Source organism: Hoplias malabaricus, chromosome 3, assembly GCF_029633855.1.
Source record: "Hoplias malabaricus isolate fHopMal1 chromosome 3, fHopMal1.hap1, whole genome shotgun sequence".
Lineage (NCBI taxonomy): Eukaryota > Metazoa > Chordata > Actinopteri > Characiformes > Erythrinidae > Hoplias > Hoplias malabaricus.
The window spans coordinates 39,764,469-39,785,930 of record NC_089802.1 but is presented as its reverse complement, the minus strand read 5'-3'; the positions used below and the strand labels follow the sequence as shown (position 1 = coordinate 39,785,930).

Below are 21,462 nucleotides of genomic sequence, written 5' to 3'. Positions count from 1 at the left end.
AGTCATGTTATGTTTTATTAAAAAAGTAGGAGTTTTTAATGTTAATTAGGTCACAGATGAACAGATTGCTCGTAGCACCCCAAAGCGTGGTTCTGTTAGTTTTAAACAGAAATAAAGCAGTCAGCCGCTCTCAGAATAAAACCTTCCATCTTCAAAACATAACTTCACCAGAGAAAGAAAAACACTTTTATGACTTTTAATGTACAGATACTTTATTCAAATAAAGGCTTCCAGCTCAGCTTATCTACATCTATACTACACTTGCCTAATGTTTATATACTCTCCATGGACAAGGTCATAAGGCCCAATGTCAACAGTCTGCCAGATGGTTAAAAAAGGTGGGGGAATGCATATTTAAACCATTTTGAACTTAACCTCAATGTGAGGCTTCATGCTGAATGGTTTTCTTTACGGCGTCCAATCTAAACATAGTAACATACTTCAAACACTGACTTCATAATCCACAACATTTTCTCAATAAATATTCCTCTGTATTTCACCCCATAAAAAACTCCAAAAAATATTTCTCTGAGTAAATAACATTTTGAAAGGAAAAAAAAAGTTAACAATTCAAGGAAAATCATCATTCTGAGTTAACACATCAAATCAAATCAAATCAAATTTATTTATATAGCGCTTTTCACAACTGATGTTGTCACAAAGCAGCTTCACAGAATTCCAGTAATCATCAAAAGCATTACATTTTTCTTCTTTATCCCAGTTCCATAAATCTGGCTCTGGATATCAATGTGTAGCATTTGCATAACCTGGTTTGCATATTTGTTCAAAATGTCGACTTAAAATACTGTAAGAAACATATCAGCGCTGTCAGAACAAAGCATTTTATCTTCAAAAAAATGTCACTTCACAGGAGAATTCAAAATTCTCAATATTCGATTCAAGTTCATGTGGCAAGAATTTCTTTCTTTCTCTGGGTTAATATCATGGAAAGAGCAACTAGCTCTGCCAAAAGTGCAGAAATACAGGGTTTTATTAGGACAGCAACATTAATCTGTACATCCCTATATGAAATATGATTTTACTGAGAGAGCAAGATGAGTTAGAGCTGGTGAAACTGCACCTCGGTCAACAACAAACTCGAGGACAGAGAGAAGAGTAAAGAAATTGACTCCTGTAAGAATCCCGACTGCTCCAGGAGTGGAGCTTGAGTTTCCTTTAATGCTCTTCTCTCCAGAACAAGGCTTCCGTAATGTGAGCTCAGAGACCAGGCTGAGGGATGAATGAGCGGGATTTCAGCAACACAATACTCCAGGCATTAGACTTCTGCAGCTGGACAGAACTGCAGAGAGCAGGAGAGGGTTTTAAAAGAGACATATTAAAGGAGTGAAGGAGCTCTGGGATGTTAGAGATGATGAGGTGGTAGTTGGCGTCAATACACAAGCACATCTCCTGAATGAAAATCAAATTAAAGAAGCAGCCGACACAGAACCCCAGCTGAAAGGACGACATTGTGAAGCACGTTCTAAAAAAGGGAATAAAAAGCAGCCTTATCTCGTCTAAGCTACAGTGCAGTGTGCATTGAGTTTTACAGCAGACCGCGATCTCCAAAAAAAAAGCATTCAAATCAAGGCTGTAATCTAAGGAGACTGTAATGTTACAGGGCTTTCATTCAAATCAATGGAGCTGAGTAGCACCATCTAAAAGATCATTTTTAAAATGTTCAACACTGGGATCAATATAACCTTCTCCACAGAGACATCCAGCTCATAATTCCTAATTAGGGTGTGTCCATATAGGAACAGTTTATATTTTAAGAGTTTGTCTAAAGCTACATTTTTAATTTTCATTCATTCATTCATCCACCCATCGTCAGTAAGCGTGTCGACTTGTTTAGGGTAGCGGTGTGTCTGAAGCCTGCTCTGAATCACTACCTGACAGGGAATACAGTACATCACAGAGCATCACACACTCACCCAGTCACTCACGCCTGCGGACATTTTCACACTCACCCTGTCACTCACGCCTGCGGACATTTTCACACTCACCCTGTCACTCACGCCTGCGGACATTTTCACAGACACGCCCTGTCACTCGCGGCCAAGGACATTTACACACTCACCCTGTCACTCACGCCTGCGGACATTTTCACACTCACCCTGTCACTCACGCCTGCGGACATTTTCACAGACACGCCCTGTCACTCGCGGCCAAGGACATTTACACACTCACCCTGTCACTCACACCTGCGGACATTTTCACACTCACCCTGTCACGCACGCCTGCGGACATTTTCACACTCACCCTGTCACTCACGCCTGCGGACATTTTCACAGACACGCCCTGTCACTCACGGCCAAGGACATTTACACACTCACCCTGTCACTCACCCCTGCGGACATTTTCACACTCACCCTGTCACTCACGCCTGCGGACATTTTCACAGACACACCCTGTCACTCACGGCCAAGGACATTTACACACTCACCCTGTCACTCACGCCTGCTGACATTTTCGCAAACTCACCCTGTCACTCACGCCTGCTGACATTTTCGCAAACTCACCCTGTCACTCACGCCTGCTGACATTTTCACACTCACCCTGTCACTCACGCCTGCTGACATTTTCACGCTCACCCTGTCACTCACGCCTGCTGACATTTTCGCAAACTCACCATGTCACTCACGCCTGCTGACATTATCGCAAACTCACCCTGTCACTCACGCCTGCTGACATTTTCACACTCACCCTGTCACTCACGCCTGCGGACATTTTCACAGACACACCCTGTCACTCACGGCCAAGGACATTTACACACTCACCCTGTCACTCACGCCTGCTGACATTTTCGCAAACTCACCGTCACTCACGCCTGCTGACATTTTCACACTCACCCAATCACTCACACCTGCTGACATTTTCACACTCACCCTGTCACTCACACCTGCTGACATTTTCACAAACTCACCGTCACACACGCCTTGTGGACATTTTCGCAAACTCACCCTGTCACTCACGCCTGCTGACATTTTCACACTCACCCTGTCACTCACGCCTGCTGAAATCTTCACAAACTCACCCTGTCACTCACGCCTGCTGACATTTTCACACTCACGCCTGCTGACATTTTCACATTCACCCTGTCACTCACGCCTGCTGACATTTTCACACTCACCCTGTCACTCACACCTGCTGACATTTTCACAAACTCACCGTCACACACGCCTTGTGGACATTTTCGCAAACACACCCTGTCACTCACAGCCAAAGAAAATTTTCGCAAAACTCATCCTGTCACTCACACCTGAGAACAATTTACATACTCAGCCTGTCATTCATACATACACACACACACACACACACAACCCTGTGGACAATTTCACACTCACCCTATCATTCTCACACACACACACACTTCACTACCTGCAGCGCCACCCAAAGCTAAACTTGTTCTACACAAATTTCAAGAATCTCTGTCAGAGATGAGACGTTATTACAGCCTTCAATCTATATACATTACACTTAATAATGGAGTATTCTCTCAGACTCAACATCTGTTCACTTTCTCTGGGATTCAACCCATTTCAATTGGGGTTTGTGTGTGTGTGTAGAGGGGGTGAAGGGACGTGCTCTTCTATAATCTCTTCTGAACTGAAGGGCATGTGTTGGGTGGTTTGTTCCTGTTTATTGCATGAAATCTTTTGGGACGATATGACGTTAGTTTGCTGTGAGTATTATATTGCATTCAGCCAAATATACTTTAGAATGCATCTGATGCCTGTGTCTGCAATAACACTGCTCCTTAAACTACCTAAATCTGCTCATAGGAAGGTCTCTCCGGATACTTCCTAAAATGCAGGGTTGATGAAACTCAGTCAGTTAACCACAGCTCCTCAGACAGCTCCAGCATGAAAGCCCCCTGCAGAGGATTCTCGCTCTAAAGGGCATCCATCTGCTTCTTACTCTGTCAAATTCAATGAATCAAATGATCCAAAGAAGAAGGGTGTAATTATTCCTTATTCATAATTATTCCAGCTGTCAGGAGAAGTCAGAAAAACAAGAGCCACATCACCACCCACAGCTGTGTGTCCTCACTACAGATCTCTGAGAAAAGCCAAAGCAGATTTATAGTCATGTAAAAATACAGAAGACATGCATTACCCTGAAACGACTCCACGTCCTGTAACTGACACATTCAGTGTAAGGTTCTGCGAAGGCAGCAGAGATCTGCAATGTGGTGAAACACTATAGTCTTGAACCTCCAGGTACATATTAAGGATGGACATGACACTTTGATAAAATTATTAGCAAATTAGCACAGTTGATTATATGCAAATTATTTTTCTAAAGTTCTACCTGCCTCAAGCTCTACAGACGTGGATAGCTGAGATAGAGAGCACACACAGAAACTAGGGCTGGGAGGGATTAATTGATAATAAAGTGAAATTAAATGTACTATAAAATTGACTTGCTTAGTACAAACTACAGCAAAAATTAAACAAAAGTCATGGTTAAAAAAAAGTCAATTCTACTGAATAATTTCCATTGTTTTACATTGTCTTTCATTGTCAGAATTAGACACTAAAGCAAACTTGTTCCTTAAAAATAATATCCATTTGCAAAAGCTTCATCAGGAGATATGCAATTCATTCATTCATTGCCTTTAAGCGCTTATCCAGTTCAGGGTCGCAGTGGGGCAGGAACACACCCTGGAGGATGCGCCGGTCCTTCGCAGGGCGACACACATTCACTCGCACACCTACGGACACTTGAGTCGCCAAGTCATCTACCAATGTGTGTTTTTGGAGCGTGAGAGGAAGTGGGATCATCCGGAGGAAACCCACGCAGACACAGGGAGAACACACCAATATTCACAGGACACTGGAGTTGTGTGACTTTCATAATTTCAAAAATATTATAATTATTTCATAATGAATGGGGTGTGAATCTGAATACAGAGTAAATACTGAATTCTTATCACTGATAAGCAACGGCACGTTTAAGTTAAGGAGTGTATGTACTATATATTGTCTCTGATAGTACAAAGTCTCATATCTCCATTTTGGTTTTTGTAGTTTTTGTGTAGTGTTTAAAGCACAGCTGTTCTATTTGGAGGAAAGGACAAAGAGCAATTTGCAAAATTACTTCAGCTTCTGTATTAATTTTCCCTGCAAAGACACCACAGTGGAGACACAAGGTTTTGTTCTAACAACGACAATGTGATATATATATATATATATATATATCTGTGTGTATTATCTGATTTAAATAATGTGTATGAATCATATATACACATCACATAGATATCACACACAAATATATGACCTCAATTGTAGCCTTTAACCCCATTCTCATCTGGCATTAATATGCGTCTCAGGTGATCCAGTCACAAATAACTGCCAAAATGCATAGCCAATAAAATGCATCTCCCATGACCGCTTATGATCCGGGTCATTTCTCCATGTGTTTTTACATTTTCATGTTCTTGCTTGAGGTCATTTCCCATTTTTACGTTCAAAAAAAAAGGCCACAAACACCAAAACACAGTTAAAGTACCCGGATGTTGTTCTTGATCCACCCAAAATAGAGTGTTCCTGACTTGTCAACAAAAACAACTGAAAAGTACCATCATTCACTCCGACACCTTAAATTCCTTGTGTTCTTGGTACTGAGAAACAGCACCGATCACTTAAGTCTCACTACTCACATAAGTCTCACTACTTATGGCTTGAAATTGTGCTGGGCGATATGAGCGCAAATCAGTATCACGATTAATTGTACATTTTACCACTATTATTTTTAATGAATGATTATGTTGTTGTTGTATTTATGACCCTCATAGTTCAGTGATTCAGTGACTTGTGCTGTGAATATGCTCCAGTATTAAATAAGTAATATTTTTTTCTAATGTCCCCGGGAGCTTGTTCCTCTCTTGTTTTCTGAGCACTGTTTATATTTGGTGTGTGATTGTGCGTTGGTCGCTGAAACCATTTTTTCCTCAGTGTTAACATTTGACTTATTTTTTGTTCAGTGTTGTCTTAAAGTCAAAGCAAAACAACACCAAAGCACAGACACTGTTTTTCTTTGGTACGAGCTGCTTGGTCAGCCTCTGTGTTTAGGTTTAGGTTGGCAGACAGGGGCAGAATCGTGTGACTACAGCTTGGTAGCGTGGTTTTAAAGCGACAGTACATGAACACACAGTGGGGACATACCAGAATAAATCTAATCTATATAATCATTATTAGACAAGATTATGTTGATTAGAAGTTCTGAAGGTCGATTTAGATTAATGTTTGATTAACTGCCAAAACCTAGCAAAACCCGAAGGCAGTTGACGTAGTCAGTGATTATTGCCATCAGAGATTCATTGAGACACTTTGGCATTTGCACTAAATGACCACCCCCAAATGTGGTTTGAGCGATAGAATTCTCCTCAGGACGCACTGTACACCATTCACACCTGTACTTAACGCTGGCCATTTAATATCAGATGCCAGGTGTGAACGTGGGCTTTCTGTCATTAAAAAATTAAAAAAAAGACTAGTTTCGTGTGGAAACTAGAGTGTTCCACTTTTCAGTTGTTAATTTGCCGATGGTTGATTTGTCCCCAGTGCCATTTTTGGCTTTCCAAATATTCACTGTATTTTGTTAAATATACTTTAAAATCTACCTACTTCACTGATAAACATGGCACTGTAGTTGCTTGAAGTAACTTTGGTTTTATTCACAGATTCATTCTGAGCCGAGGGCTACAGTTGTTATACCAGCATACAGCAGCTGGGTATAAGGGTATAACTACAGATTTCAAAGGATCAAATGAGGAAGATGCATTAACACCCATCATAATTTTAGCACTGTTAATATTTATTGCACATTACTGATCTGGGCTGGGTTTCCCTAAAGCATCTTAGGACAAAAGAAAGTGGTCGAGTGAGCACAACACTCAACACTCTCTCTCCCGGTTAAGATGATCTTTTTAGGAAACTGGGCCCTGTTCATTTTGTTACCGCTGATATAAATACATCCAGATGACCCTCATTCGACCATATTTAATTAAGACAGAGGTACCATTGCACTTAAAAAGACACATGACCCTCACAGCTGGTAAAGTTCTTTTCCTTGGGCGAGTGGAGCTCTCCTTTCATACTGATAGGAACATGCTGGGAACGGATGATGTACGTAGCTGTAGTTTACCACCCCTCCTACAATGTCCACGTCATCATCATCCTCTTCCTCATCCTCCAAACACTGACTGTCCCCCTCAGATCCTTCCTCTCCATCTCTGTCCTGCCTCATCCTCAGCCGTTTCTTGTTGTTGTTCCTCACCGAAGCCTCTAGAGCTTTCTGTTTACGGTAGAAATGTGAGAACTTGTTGAAGATGATGGTGATGGGTAAGGCCACCACCAGAGTTCCTCCAAGGATGCAGCCAGAAGCTGCTAGTTTTCCCGCAACAGTGACAGGAACAACATCTCCATAGCCGACAGTGGTCATGCTGACGGTCCCCCACCACCAGCAGGCAGGGATTGTGTCCAAACCCACATCCTCCTCATACTCTGCAGTATACGCAATGCCTGAGAACACAGATACGCCCACGGCCAGGTAGAGCAGAAGGATGCCCACCTCTCTGTAACTGTGCTACAAGGATAAACACAAAGCAGAGTGTTGTGCGAAGTTTCCAGACAGGTATGCATCAAATGGTCCTTTTCCACTGCTTGGGTCCAGCTCTACACAACTCGACTTGACATGGCTCCGCTTGACTCGCTTAAAGCTTGTCGCTTTTCCACTGGCAGGGCTCCCCCGCAAAATGGAGCTGGTGACTTCACAAAACCCTGTCTCTAGCAGGAATTGGTGGCTTTGAAAGCCACAATGGCGGTGCTGTTTATTTATCGTGTAGTTCTAATAGAGCAGTTTTACTAACGATCAACCCAAGGAGCAATTAAACCTCTTCAAAATGTGAGGTAAAGTTATGGACTGCTGTTGTGAGTCCAATAAAAAAAATAAAGGTGAAAGCTGCTATAGCTTTACAGATTTTACAAGCGGCAGTTTGTGCTGGATTTGAATGAGCTCTGCATCTCGTGGTGAGACACGTCTCTCTGGCCAATCAGCGGACTGCAGGGTTTACACCTCACCATTTAGTGCCTACTCTGCACAGCTGGAACCCGGAGTGATCTGGGACTGAAAACGTACCCGGTTCCAGGGACCAGGACCAGATTTAACCAGTGGAACAGCAAAAGAGTCGAGTCGAGACGTGTAGGTTCCATGCGGTGGAAAAGTGCCATATGATAGTCATAAAAAAGACACACTTGACATTGTTGCAATAAGATCTGGGAGCAGCTATGAGAAATTCTGGGTTAAATGTGAGTGAAATACAATGAATGACCGCTGGATTAGGAACAACTACCTTGAATCTACACTCATTCATTTAATCAGCTCCACTGACCACACAAGAGCACTATGTAGTTCTACAAGTACAGAATGTAGTCCATCTGTTTATATGCATACAGTCCCTATTTCACCATGTTCTCTTTAAGGGTCAGGACCCACACAGAGCAGGCATGATTTGGGTTGTGGACCATTCTCAGCACTACAGAGACTCTGACATGGTGGTGGAGTGTTAGCGTACCAATGTATGCAAAGAAACAAGTAGACTACAGATGGTAATTTTAGAACTGCAATGTGCTCTTGTGTGGTCAGTGGAGCTGATAAAATGAACAATGAGTGTAGATACAAGGTAGGTGATTTTTAAGTGTATATTCAATATGGTGGAAACATATGATGGTGGAAACTGATCCAACACCTCAGGAAGCTTGCACTGGATTTAATCCTCAACATTGTCTAACAGACAAGGTCCTTGTCTCTACTACACAACTGTCAGTGCATTATATTTGACAGATAAATGTGATTTAAAATAAATTAACATTTACTTTTAAGCTATACCTTTATCCTAAAAATCATAAGGCATATGATTATCTTACCTTTAAAGTAGCACCTAATGACCTTAGCCCTGTTGAGTGCCGGGCCAGCTTCAGAACCCTGAAGATCCTCATAAGTCTCAGAACCTGAACCAGTTTCCCCAAGTTCCCCAGTTCAGATTCACCACCAGCAACCAGGTCAAAGAAGAGCGTGATATAAATGGGCAACACTGAGACAATGTCAATCATGTTGAGTGGATGGAGGAAAAACTTTCTGCGGTTTGGGGCAAGGAGCATCCGTGTGACCACTTCGAAAGTGAACCAACAGATGCAGAAAATCTCCAAAATTTGCATGGTCGGGTCCTCGATGGGCAGACCGTTTTCATCATACAGCTGGTACTCCGGGATACTATTGATGCACATGGTGGCGATTGATATGAGAACAACGCTGATGGAGAGTAAGCTGAAGAGTTTGCTTGGAATAGAATATCCTGGATTTTCCAAGGTCAGCCAGAGGCACTTCCGAATGTTACCGCAACGCATATCCTGGAAATGCTGGATGTCCTTGTTGAGGTCAGAAATCTCATCCACAGATGTGTCCACACTGCTCACGTCACTCTCTTCATCCCAGGACTTGTGGTGATTCTCCAGCTTGCGATCATGGTAGCGGTAACTGCAGCAGCTGTCTAGGAAGAACTCATTGATGCCCCAGTACTCTATCTCCTGGCAGAAGGAGAAGACACACAGCTCCTCCATGATGTGCAGCTTCCCAGTCTGGTAGAAGTGAAGAACGTAAGGGAAGAGGCCAGGGTTCCGGTCAAAGTAAAACTCCTTCTTCTGTACGTCATAGTCGTCGCAGATCTGCAGAATGGCTTCCTCCGTGTCGCAAGACAGAAGGCGGCACAGTCGAGTGTCCGGAAATTTCCTGAGCATGCTGGAGCAGAAACTGTGCTTCAGGCCACCAACATTCACATTCACCAGCCGATCCTCGGGATCCTGCTCCCAGCTTCGGAGATTCTCTTGCACCATGATGCACCTCTCTACAGACGCATAAACCATTGTCTGTTAGAGTCTATGTATAGTCATACAATCCAGCTTAATGTTTGTATTTAAAAGGTACTGCTACTTACTCCTATACTCCACTGTACTGTACACGGAACAGTTACATGCTCAAACATCAGTATTTTGCTGTTCCCAATTCCCCCAAAAGCTAATTGCCTCAAATCATGTGATGCTACCATGGCACAAAAATAACCACTTGCACATTCTTTACACAAATGTACTAATAGCTCAATGTGATTAGAGGGCTTCATTCTAAGGAATGTGATTATCTTCTCAGAAGTATTAGAGTGTAAGTCACAGTCTGTCATGGTTATGATATGAAGCATTGCATCATTGTTATAGAATATGTTCCCATTACAATTCTTAAATGGTAATGGTGCAGTTTTCATAAACTTCCATCCACTTCAGTTTTCAAAAATCGAAAACACACTGACTGTAATATGTTTTGGCAAATCTCAGAAGCACAGAGAATGACCATCAGCTCTATTCAACAGTTACAGTCCAGAGAAAATGTAAGAAAATATTTCAGAGTGTTTTCATTCTCTCTTTTGCATAATTAACTCCCATGAATTATGGATGACACTGCCACAGTCCAGCTGCGTTGCATCATATGCATTAGCTTCATAATGTATTTATAAATGTCAGCATAGATTTGTAAGTGTGTTTATGTATCTGTGCAGTACTCACAGCTGAAATGTTTTCTGTTTCAGAAAATTGTCATTCACTAGAAGAACAAACTGACACTGGCTTCATTCTGCTGAACTCAGAATATAAGTAGGGTTTAAAACTGGGGTCTAGGCATCTTATAACGGGCTGTACATTTAGAAGTGTACACCTTAAAAGTACTATTCCTAATGTCTGACAAGCAATAAGCACTAATATACATACCTTTTTGGGCATATAAACTTGGAAAAAAAAAAAAAAAAAAACTTAGAGAACAGTTTTTCAACCACAGAATAGAAGTATCTGACCATGCAAAATATTCACTCACACATTAAAATGGTCCTTTAAGTTGTCACATATCTATACTGCACACCTTTATACATGAAGAACCACTTTATTAAAATGTGTGTATAATTAAGTATACACAGTACAGTTGAGTCAAAAATCTGAGACCATATAGAAAATCAGAACTATTTTTCTTGCTTAATATTTGAAATTAAAGTAAAATGAATCAGAAACATTATTGAATTTGAAAACTAAATTAGTTATTAATTAAACATAGGGAAGTCCATGACATTTTGCATGAATGTCTTTGTAATTATAGATTCTGATCTCTTCCACTGAAGTTGGTGCTCAGAGCCTCTGGTGGATTTGATTTAATTAATTTGAACAAAAGCTGCCACACAACAAACCTCTGAGAAAGTCTTGTATCGAAGGAAATATTCGAAAACTCGACTTTTCATTCAGATGATCTGGTCTCAGACATTTAGTAACAACTGTTCATCACAAATAACACACAGCAGGGGCATCAAATAAAGAACTGTTGGGCAAAATTTTCAGGTTTTCAGAAAATTTCGCTGTATTTAAAAACACATTCACCAAACAAAATAACTATTTAAAATATATATATTAATACATTTTTCTGTTTGGATCCTGTTCTGATGTTATAACGGACACAAAGTGATTATTAGGTGCAAAACCAAGTTCTAGGTTCTCATTACTGAGACCATCAAACTACAAGTCCATTGATTTGGCGTCAAATTTGGTCTCACAGGAAAGAGAAATCCAAAGAGAGATATCCTTAATCAATAATGAGACGACAGTCTTTCACTTTTCTGTCTGATCCCTGAGTGTTTATATGTAAATCTGATTATTCAAATGGTCTGATTTCTTAGATCAGATTCATCTGGCCAAAATAAGATTTTCGGATGTCATCAGATTAATATGTGCATGGTAAGCACCCTCTGTCCTGAACATTTCTCACAATAAACCTATTTTATTTACTATTTACTGTATCTCCTGTACATAAATGTTGCATAATCATGTTTTTTATAGCAGTTCGGTTTGAACAAAATCTAGCATGTACATTCTTGTACTTTTTTAAAAACTGTTTACAAAATTTGAAGCTACAGACTTTAAATTGTATGAAAACTAAATGATGAATGGACCGATAAGAATAGTCCAAAATGTGCTGAAAAAAATCTGACAAACTTTTACCAAAGTTAGGATTTCAGATATATTGCAGTCCCCTGTATTTACTTAATGTTTACTAGATATTGGTCCACTGCACTCTGGATGTATCCTCACGTTTAAGAACAGAGCATTCTAGAACATACTTTGCACTATTCCTATTTATAGAACGACGATAGTGGAAGCTATTTTTATGACTGTATTGGAGTTTGGAGATGTTATCTATAGGTTGCAGTCAGTGCTCTTTAAGCACTTCTCTTTGCTTTACAACTGGAAATGAATACAACACTCGTCACTGGATCCTATATTCACAACTGGGACAGCATTGTCTGACAAGATATGCATTTATTCATATTGATTTTTAAAGACCTCACTGGTCAGCTGCCATTATATCTCACTTACCTTCTGGTTCTTTTCCCACTCGCTACAGCAACTGGCACAATTTACTGAACTTGGGAAAATTGGTTTTATCTGCAGTGGAGCTGAGTTGGAACAAGTTGGAAAGCTGTCATAAAATAAATGTCAGGGTTTGCCCTAATTTAGAATTTTAATTAATAATACCTGCATTACTGTGTAAGGGTTTTAGCTTAGCGTTTTTAGTTTATTGCCTATTGCTACTACGCTGAGAAGGATTTACACTGGATTTTAAAATATCACTGTGAGGATCTGAGGTACATCACAAACTCACCACAAAAAAACAGGATGGAGCTCCATTGCTCCAAAGCCCAAAGATGGGGTGCTTTATACTGTTCTAGCACTCGCTTTGCAGCAGGCAAGGCAAATTAACATACCTTTATATGTACAAGCAGCTTCTGAGCATCCCATTCTGTTTGTATGGAGATGACCCCACTACACCATTAAAAGAGGTGTCTTATAGCGTACACACTCCTGAGTTATAGTGGAGATCTCCATGACACTGCCCCCTCTCATTTCTATCTTCGGTGTGATACTCGTCTCTTAATGTGACCAGAGTCTCACAATTCATAGAATCAACATCTGACTGAGAAACTGTCGCTCTGATTTTAACCATTACAATGGACATTCACAGAGCACCTGAATTCTACTAAATCTGCAGAAAGACCCCAGCGTGTTTCCTGTCCCCTGGAGACCTTTTTTTTTTTTTTTTTTCTGAAGATTCATTAAGTTTCATCTGTATCTAAAGTGTTTGGGAACTTTACCACAAGGTTCTCAGGTTCTGAAGGAAAAGAAAAAGGGGGATAAAGAAAAATTAGGAAAACAGCACGACACTGACAGTCTATACTCACCCCTTTTGGGCAGTTTTGCGTTAAATTGGGGGCATTTCTTCCTGCTCGAGACTTGGTCAGTTATTATTCTTTGCCACATTGTGAACCACTGGAACACGTCAGGTCACGCAGTTAAACACATGTAACGTCATCGTGTGTTTACACATGCGCGTGCATTTATATTTAATTTTGAGGTATAAAAAACAAATAAACGTGGTTTCCCGTTCACCAGCTTTTTACTAGAAATGCTTTCCACCTTAAAATGGTGCCTGAAGTTACGTTCTAGAGCCTCAGGAGTTTTATTCTTCAAAAAGTGTCCCCCTTTAAAAAGGTGCAGCAGTTACATTTACGCGTCTTAAGTGTTTATGTTTGTTTTCCCTCTTCACCTCAAAATTGCTGGCGCCTAATTAAGATTTTGGCGCCTTAAATGTGCTTATTATAAACAACCAATCCACCTTAAATGGTGCAGCGGTTGCGCCTGAGTGTAATTGTAACATTATTTAAGGTGGAATGAAAAACTCCAGTAAGAAACTGGCGAAAGCGAAAAGCCAACTTCAGCCTCTGGTTTTTATTTTGATGTTGATGCGACTCACCTGACAGACTGACCGCCGCACGTGCGCTCTCCTCCTCCGTCTCCCGCAGTTTCTCTCATGTCCCGCGTGCACAGGCTCGCCACTCTCCTCTTTCACGGTCCTCTCGTGCGTATTTGCTGGTTGTGTTTAGGTGGATGCACTCGCGCGCCTCTTTCTCTCCCAGTGACGCCCAGCTCGCGCTGCGCGGTGGATTCCAGCACGCGAGACAACGTTGGTTTAGCACGTGGCGGCTGCTGCCACACCTACTTTTCCTCACAGCAGAGGGACTGACTTGTTCACAAACGAGGGCAAAGTATAAACAGGTCTCTAGGCTGTGACAGCTACCAAGTTTCGCACAGTTCTTATGGGTTCTGCTCGTCTCAATATATTTCAAAGCAGCACTAACTGAGGTGTGTTTGTTTAAACTGAATTTAATGGCATATTTCAGCCCAGTTGTATGGAGTCCCTAAAGTGACGTGGTTTGTTTACTTAGCAAGTCATGACCACTATATAATATTTTGAGGCCACGAAATTATATTTTGAAGCTTGGACCAAGGGACATGCATTTGCAACGTGCACAAGTTTGATCGGCACAGCAGCTGAACAACCACACAACTAACCTTTGAGATTAAGTCTAACACCGTATTGCAGTTGGTTAACGTTAATGCACACTGCTTTGAGGTTCATGGACGACATGGAAAAGCAGTGTGAATTAGAAAACTTTCTCCATGAGAGATATATGGAGGAGAATCAATAGCAAAAATGGTGGAAGAAAAATGTGTACAAGTTTTGTCAGTGTGCCCAGTGATTTCATGGCCTCAATATATTATTCTGTGGAGGTCTCAATATATTATTTCATGGCCTCAATATATTATTTTGTGGTCTCAATATATTATTTTGTGGCCTCTATATATTATTTCATGGCCTCAATATATTATTTCATGGCCTCAATATATTATTTTGTGGTCTCAATATATTATTTTGTGGCCTCTATATAATATTTTGTGGTCTCAAAATACTATTTTGTAGCCACGACTTGCTAAATAAACCCACCATGCCACCTTAGGGGCTCCGTACAGTTGAATTGTTTATTTTATTTTTTAAATTTTCTGTTGCCAGTCACCCTGTAAATACTGATATAATCAGAGCTCAGATTTGGCAAGAGTTTTTCAAACCACATCACATTACTTTATGTATTAATATCACACAGACACATTTGAAAGAGTGGTCCGTCTCCATGGGCTGTAATCTCACAGCGCTTTTCCACTGCATGGTACCTACACTACCCAAATGTATTTGTCTTTTTTGCTTTTCCATTACCTATCTTTTCGTACCTCAAACCGGGTTCTTTTTTTGGTAACTGCTTCCTGATTCCAAGTGAGTCAAGTAGGGACTAAACTGTGATGCATAAACCTTAGAGAGTGCCGAATGACCAGAGAGTAATATCATGACATCATGCAGACGTCCAGCACAAACTTGGCATCTGTAATATCTCCAGCTATAGCAGAGATCACATGTTTATCCAACTCCTGTCGGCAGCTTGTAAAATTACACAGTGGTCTTTTCAAGAGGTTCAAATACTCCTTGGATTGGTGGCCAACAAAAAATCCAATGAGAGCTGGACACCGCAACAAAGAAGGAACGAACAATCATTCAACCTACCAACGTGTGTTTTTGGACTGTGGGAGGAAACCGGAGCACCCGGAGAAAACCCACGCGGACACAGGGAGAACACACCACACTCCTCACAGACAGTGACCCGGAGGAAACACACACAGACACAGGGAGAATACAACACACTCCTCACTGACCGTCTCCTGGAGTGGGGCTCGAACCCACAACCTTCAGGACCCTGGAGCTGTGTGACAGAGACACTACCTGTCTTGTACCGTGCCACCTGATGTTAAATCACTTTGACACAAATGTAATTCCAGGATGTAGAAGATATTTCCATCTCCGAGTTCTGATCCAGTCATATGTGAATACTCCTTCAAATTGATAAATACTCGAAATCATCAGATAAATAAACACAGGTAAAACACAGCCCAACCCACATTACAAAAGATTCCACAAAAGAAGACGCCATGCCCAAAACCAAGTAGCTAAAGTCATATAAAGCCCTACAGCATTGCTCTGTAGACAGTGGATCTGTGTTTTCTGGAATGGTGTAGCTCCAAGCAATAACTCTAAGCTGGGTTGTGATCCAAACTAATCCAATATCAGCAACTGACCTCACTACAGATTATATACCTTAATGCAATCAAATTTTCACAGCAAATGTTCCAGGACCTAATGTAAAGTATGTCCAGAAGAGTAGAGGTTGTCATATGTTCTTCTGCTTTGTTGTACGACTGAAAAACCGACCATTCCACATGATCTGTAGGTGGATTGCAGAGGCGTGTGAAAAACAGAAGAAGGGATTGTGTGTGGTATGGTGTGAAGACTTGCTTATTGTGTAAGACGTTGACTAATGGTTTAAAATGTTTTAGGTATCTTCAGATATATTGAGCTGATTCCCAAATCCTTTTTGCATTTGGGAGACCAATAAAGTGTTTGAGAATGGTTTCGTGGGAAATTGCTGATTGTAGAGACGGTGGTGAACGGAACCAGGTATCTTCATGTCTCCACCACAGGACGTGACCTACACCCATCTCAGAAGAGCTTTATATGCAGTGATTGGTAATGAACAACAGTGGAAAAGCTGAAAAATAATCTTTATCAATATCACTATCAAATATGCTGAGCAGTTCAGACCAGAGCAAACTTAGAGACCTTCTTTACATATCTACCATTATATTGTATAGATATTGTACAGTCACACAGCTCCCGGGACCTGGAGGCTGTGGATTCGATTCCCACTCCGGGTGACTGTCTGTGAGGAGTGTGGTGTGTTCTCCCTGTGTCTGCGTGGGTTTCCTCCGGGTGACTGTCTGTGAGGAGTGTGGTGTGTTCTCCCTGTGTCTGTGTGGGTTTCCTCCGGGTGACTGTCTGTGAGGAGTGTGGTGTGTTCTCCCTGTGTCTGTGTGGGTTTCCTCCGGGTGATTGTCTGTGAGGAATGTGGGGTGTTCTCCCTGTGTCTGCGTGGGTTTCCTCCGGGTGACTGTCTGTGAGGAGTGTGGTGTGTTCTCCCTGTGTCTGTGTGGGTTTACTCCGGGTAACTGTCTGTGAGGAATGTGGTGTGTTCTCCCTGTGACTGCGTGGGTTTCCTCCGGGTGATTGTCTGTGAGGAATGTGGTGTGTTCTCCCTGTGACTGCGTGGGTTTCCTCCGGGTGCTCCGGTTTCCTCCCACAGTCCAAAAACAAACGTTGTAGGTGGATTGGCAACTCAAAAGTGTCCATAGGTGTCAGTGAATGTGTGAGTGTGTGTGTTGCCCTGTGAAGGACTGGCGCCCCCTCCAGGGTGTATTCCTGCTTTGCGCCCAATGATTCATCTCTGGATGGATGGATGGATGGATGGATGGATGGATATTGTACAAAAGGGCATGAAATTCTCCTTTAAACACTCTTTCACAAACCCTTAATTAAGAAAGGTATTCTTAATAATTTGTATTATTAGTATTATAAAACAATTTAAACACAGTGAAGTCTCTTCAGTCTCTTCTAGTGTGTTTCTATATCAGATACATAATATATGGCCAAAAGTTTATGGACCCATATTTGTTCAGCATTTTTTCTGAAATAAATGTAATTATTTGTTTTATTAATTGTTTCAATGAATTTATTTGTTTGTCTGCAACTATGTAATTAACAGTACATTCAGTAATCAGTCAGACAAAGAGGAAATGGCTGCACTATAAATTGTAAGGCCTTCTTCTCAGAAAACAATATGGCAACTCCCTCTATACGTGTGTTATATTCTGGTGACCACGGAAATGCAGTAGAGAGGTAGCCCATTGTCTGCTGTGTTAAGGACACACTGTAGATTCCCCTTCCATCATCTAGTTTTGAATAAAGTAAATAAAAAAAGCAGAAAACATAGATTCTTTTACATTATTATAAATTTAAAATATTATGTGTATTTTACAAATGGTGAAACATCACATGAACACCATTAACACCAGTGTGTCGTAAATGCAAACAGTCGTTGCTTGTCTTTTCCACTGAGACATTCAGTTTTCATCCAAAACCTCAGCTTAAACATACATTCATGAAAACACATGTCAGTATTTTTGTCTCTGTCTTGGAAACAATGGACAATAAAACAATCTTGGAAATAATGGACTCATGATGTATATAAAATAATTTGGTGACTTAAAATAATGTAAAGATATAGGATTACAAAAGAGTAAACCTGATACCTACCTCTCCATATTACACATGAGTAAAAAGGGGAGAGGCAGGGAAGGGAGAGGAGTTTTATGAGTGAGAAAATGAGGGGAGATGTCCCAATACAGCTGCCCTATACCAAAGTATGCCACTTTAATAATAATAGCTTTGTGTCATTTTTTTTAGGTCGTAATACATACATTTTAACTGTGTTACATGTCTAATCCTATTAGAGCATAAAGAACTAACCAGTACCCCATTCTAAACATATAGTTGAATTTTAATAACAATTTATGATTGCTGTTGTGAAAGCACTATTATTACAGGCCTCATGTACTTGTTTTTTGGCCTGGCACCTTGTGTGACAGAGAGGAATTTCTCTGGGTAGTTGGTAGTAAAGCATATAATATGCAAAAAAACATTTTACAAGCTAATGTTTTATAAAAACCTATGTCAAAATGTTTCCCAACGTGCTAATCACCAGCTATGAACAGTTTAGAACCATTTCAAAGCTTTCCCCTCAGAAAACACTAGTCTCCATTTCTCTGCTGTTAAGTTCTTGTGACTGCAGCAGAAAAGTAGATACAGACAATCACCTGGAAGAAACCCACGCAGACACAGGGAGAACACATCACACTCCTCACAGACAGTCTTCTGGAGTGGGGCTTGAACACACAACTTTCAGGACCCTGGAGCTGTGTGACAGAGACACCACCTGTCTTGTACCGTGCCACCTGATGTTAAATCACTTTGACACAAATGTAATTCCAGGATGTAGAAGATATTTCCATCTCCGAGTTCTGATCCAGTCATATGTGAATACACCTTCAAACTCATAAATACTCGAAATCATCAGATAAATAAACACAGGTAAAACACAGCACAACCCACATTACAAAAGATTCTTCCATATGTTAGCTTAGTTAGCTTAGTTGAGACCTCCAAACATTGAATAGCATGAACTGAGGTGAGGATATTGCTCTATTACTGCTCCATGAGTCGGTAATATTTATTTATTTTTGCTGTAGATGAAATACAGAATGTTTTCCCCACTCCAACACAGGACATGACCTACACCCATCTAGGAAGAGCTTTATATGCAGTGATTGGTAATGAACAACCGTGGGAAATCTGAAAAAATAATCTTTATCAATATCACTGTCAAATATCCTGAGCAGTTCAGACCAGAGCAAACTTAGTGGCCTTCTTTACATATCTACCATTAAGTTGTATAGATATGGTACAAAAGGGCATGAAATTCTCCTTTAAACACTCTTTCACAAACCCTTAATTAAGAAAGGTATTCTTAATAATTTGTTTGTATTATTAGTATTATAAAACAATTTAAACACAGTGAAGAGACATTGCTTTGAGTATCACATGCAAAATTTTAATCAGTTCTTGTTTCTAAAGGTTACTCCTGGCTGAATAACTGAACAGCAGCTTACTGTAATGGCTAGTGTGTTTCTATATCAGATACATAATATATGGCCAAAAGTTTATGGACCCATATTTGTTCAGCATTTCTTCTGAAATAAATGTAATTATTTGGTTTATTAATTGTTTCAATGAATTTATTTGTTTGTCTGCAACTATGTAATTAACAGTACATTCAGTAATCAGTCAGACAAAGAGGAAATGGCTGCACTTACTACTGTAAGGCCTTCTTCTCAGAAAACAATATTGCAACTCCCTCTATACGTGTGTTATATTCTGGTGACCACGGAAATGCAGTAGAGAGGTAGCCCATTGTCTGCTGTGTTAAAGACTCACTGTAGATACCCCTTCCATCATCTGGTTTTGAAGAAAGTAAATAATAAAAGCAGAAAACATAGATTCTTTTACATTATTATAAATTTAAAATATTATGTGTATTTTACAAATGGTGAAACATCACATGAACACCATTAACACCAGTGTGTCGTAAATGCAAACAGTCGTTGCTTGTCTTTTCCACTGAGACACTCAGTTTTCATCCAGAACCTCAGCTTAAACATACATTCATGAAAACACATGTCAGTATTTTTGTCTCTGTCTTGGAAACATGCTCTTATGCATATTTGGTTCAGTCTTTGACAACAACAGACTGTATGTTAAATATATTCTCACATATATGAACATTTTTTGATCCCGGAGTCCATATATAAGAGGACTGAGAAGCCTGGGGAGAATATTAGACAGTAGGTAGGTAGAGAACAAAATCATGCTTCTGTATTTTGGATATAAATCCAAGAGAAAATAGTTTACAAATGGAGCAACATACGCGAGCAGGCAGAGGAGGAGCTGCAGACCATGAAGCAGAATAGTGTTCCTGGCTTTTGTGGCAGAAGCCTGATCAGATGTTGCAGCTTTAGCCGCCTGAAGAACTTTGATGTAAGTAAAGACTAGTGTCAGGATAACACACGATAAATAAAGTGACTCAACAAAAATGGATCTCATAAGATGCTGATCTGAGCCATAAAGACTCTTGATGTTGCAACGTACTGATGTTGAAAAGATACTGATGGGTTCATTCACCAAGAGAATGAAAATATCAGTAAGAGCAGGAATGAAGTTCAGAAGCCAGATCAGGCCGATTAGGATGTGGGTCCTGTTCACTGAACACAGCTGAGTGTGATGCAGTGGTTTGCAGATGGCAATGTAACGTTCTATAGCCATTCCAGCAAGATTCAGAGGAGAGATTTCTGAAGTTGTCGTGGCAAACAGAAGCAGAACACTACAGACAGTGACATTCAAAATAAGTACAGTTTGAGCCAGAACATACAGAGAGACTGTAAGAAAGAGCATAATTAAGTCATTGATGACAAGGTGAATGTACAGAATGTATCGCGGGTCCGTGTAGAAAACTGAGTGCTTAAAAAAAGCAAACACAAAGATCCCATTGATGTAAGTAATGAAGACACCAAGTCCAACCACAATGAACTGTTTTGCAAAAGCATCTTCAAAAGGATCCCGGCTCGTGTTCATTCTCTCATTAATCAAATACTTTCTATTCTTTAGCATATTTTAAATTGTTTTATCATTCTGTAAAACGTTCTAGGGAAAGAACTGTAAAATCTACTTCATGGGTATAACGTCTATCAATGTGTTCTCCAGCAAAGACTCCAGCCCTTGTGACACTCTTTTATACTGTGTTTTAGGCTCTGTTGTTGTGTCTAGCTTTTCCCTTGTGGTGCTAACAACAGCAGCCAGGCCAAGATGATAACAACATGACATTCAACACAAACACAAGGCAATGTACAGCTTCTCTTTCAGCTGTTCACAAGGTTTGATTTCTATGTCTTTGTACAAACAGTTGTCACTGAAGGTTTACAG

The 21,462-nt window shown here is 40.5% G+C and overlaps 2 protein-coding genes across 2 annotated transcripts; both read right to left on the bottom strand.

The window, feature by feature from the left end:
• Window positions 1–6,665: 6,665 nt before the first annotated feature.
• On the bottom strand, window positions 6,666–14,178 carry si:dkey-43k4.5 (potassium voltage-gated channel subfamily S member 2). The gene is made up of 3 exons (XM_066665081.1): window positions 13,903–14,178; window positions 8,934–9,910; window positions 6,666–7,593 (listed from the first exon to the last, which is right to left on the bottom strand). Exons 2-3 carry the CDS (start codon window positions 9,897–9,899, stop codon window positions 7,054–7,056), a joined length of 1,506 nt encoding a protein of 501 aa, XP_066521178.1. The 5' UTR covers window positions 9,900–9,910; window positions 13,903–14,178; the 3' UTR covers window positions 6,666–7,053.
• A 5,985-nt stretch (window positions 14,179–20,163) lies between these two features.
• On the bottom strand, window positions 20,164–21,114 carry LOC136691457 (odorant receptor 131-2-like). The gene has a single exon (XM_066664016.1). The coding sequence runs from the start codon at window positions 21,112–21,114 to the stop codon at window positions 20,164–20,166; it is 951 nt and encodes a 316-aa protein (XP_066520113.1).
• Window positions 21,115–21,462: the final 348 nt, after the last annotated feature.

Bases quoted from the DNA above. Each gene is read 5' to 3' on its own strand.
- si:dkey-43k4.5 (XM_066665081.1), bottom strand. From the start codon at position 9,899: ATGGTGCAAGAGAATCTCCGAAGCTGGGAGCAGGATCCCGAGGATCGG. The intron at 7,594-8,933 runs GTAAGATAATCA...TTATCCTTGTAG, and splicing joins CATTAGGTGCTACTTTAAAG to CACAGTTACAGAGAGGTGGG.
- LOC136691457 (XM_066664016.1), bottom strand. From the start codon at position 21,114: ATGAACACGAGCCGGGATCCTTTTGAAGATGCTTTTGCAAAACAGTTC.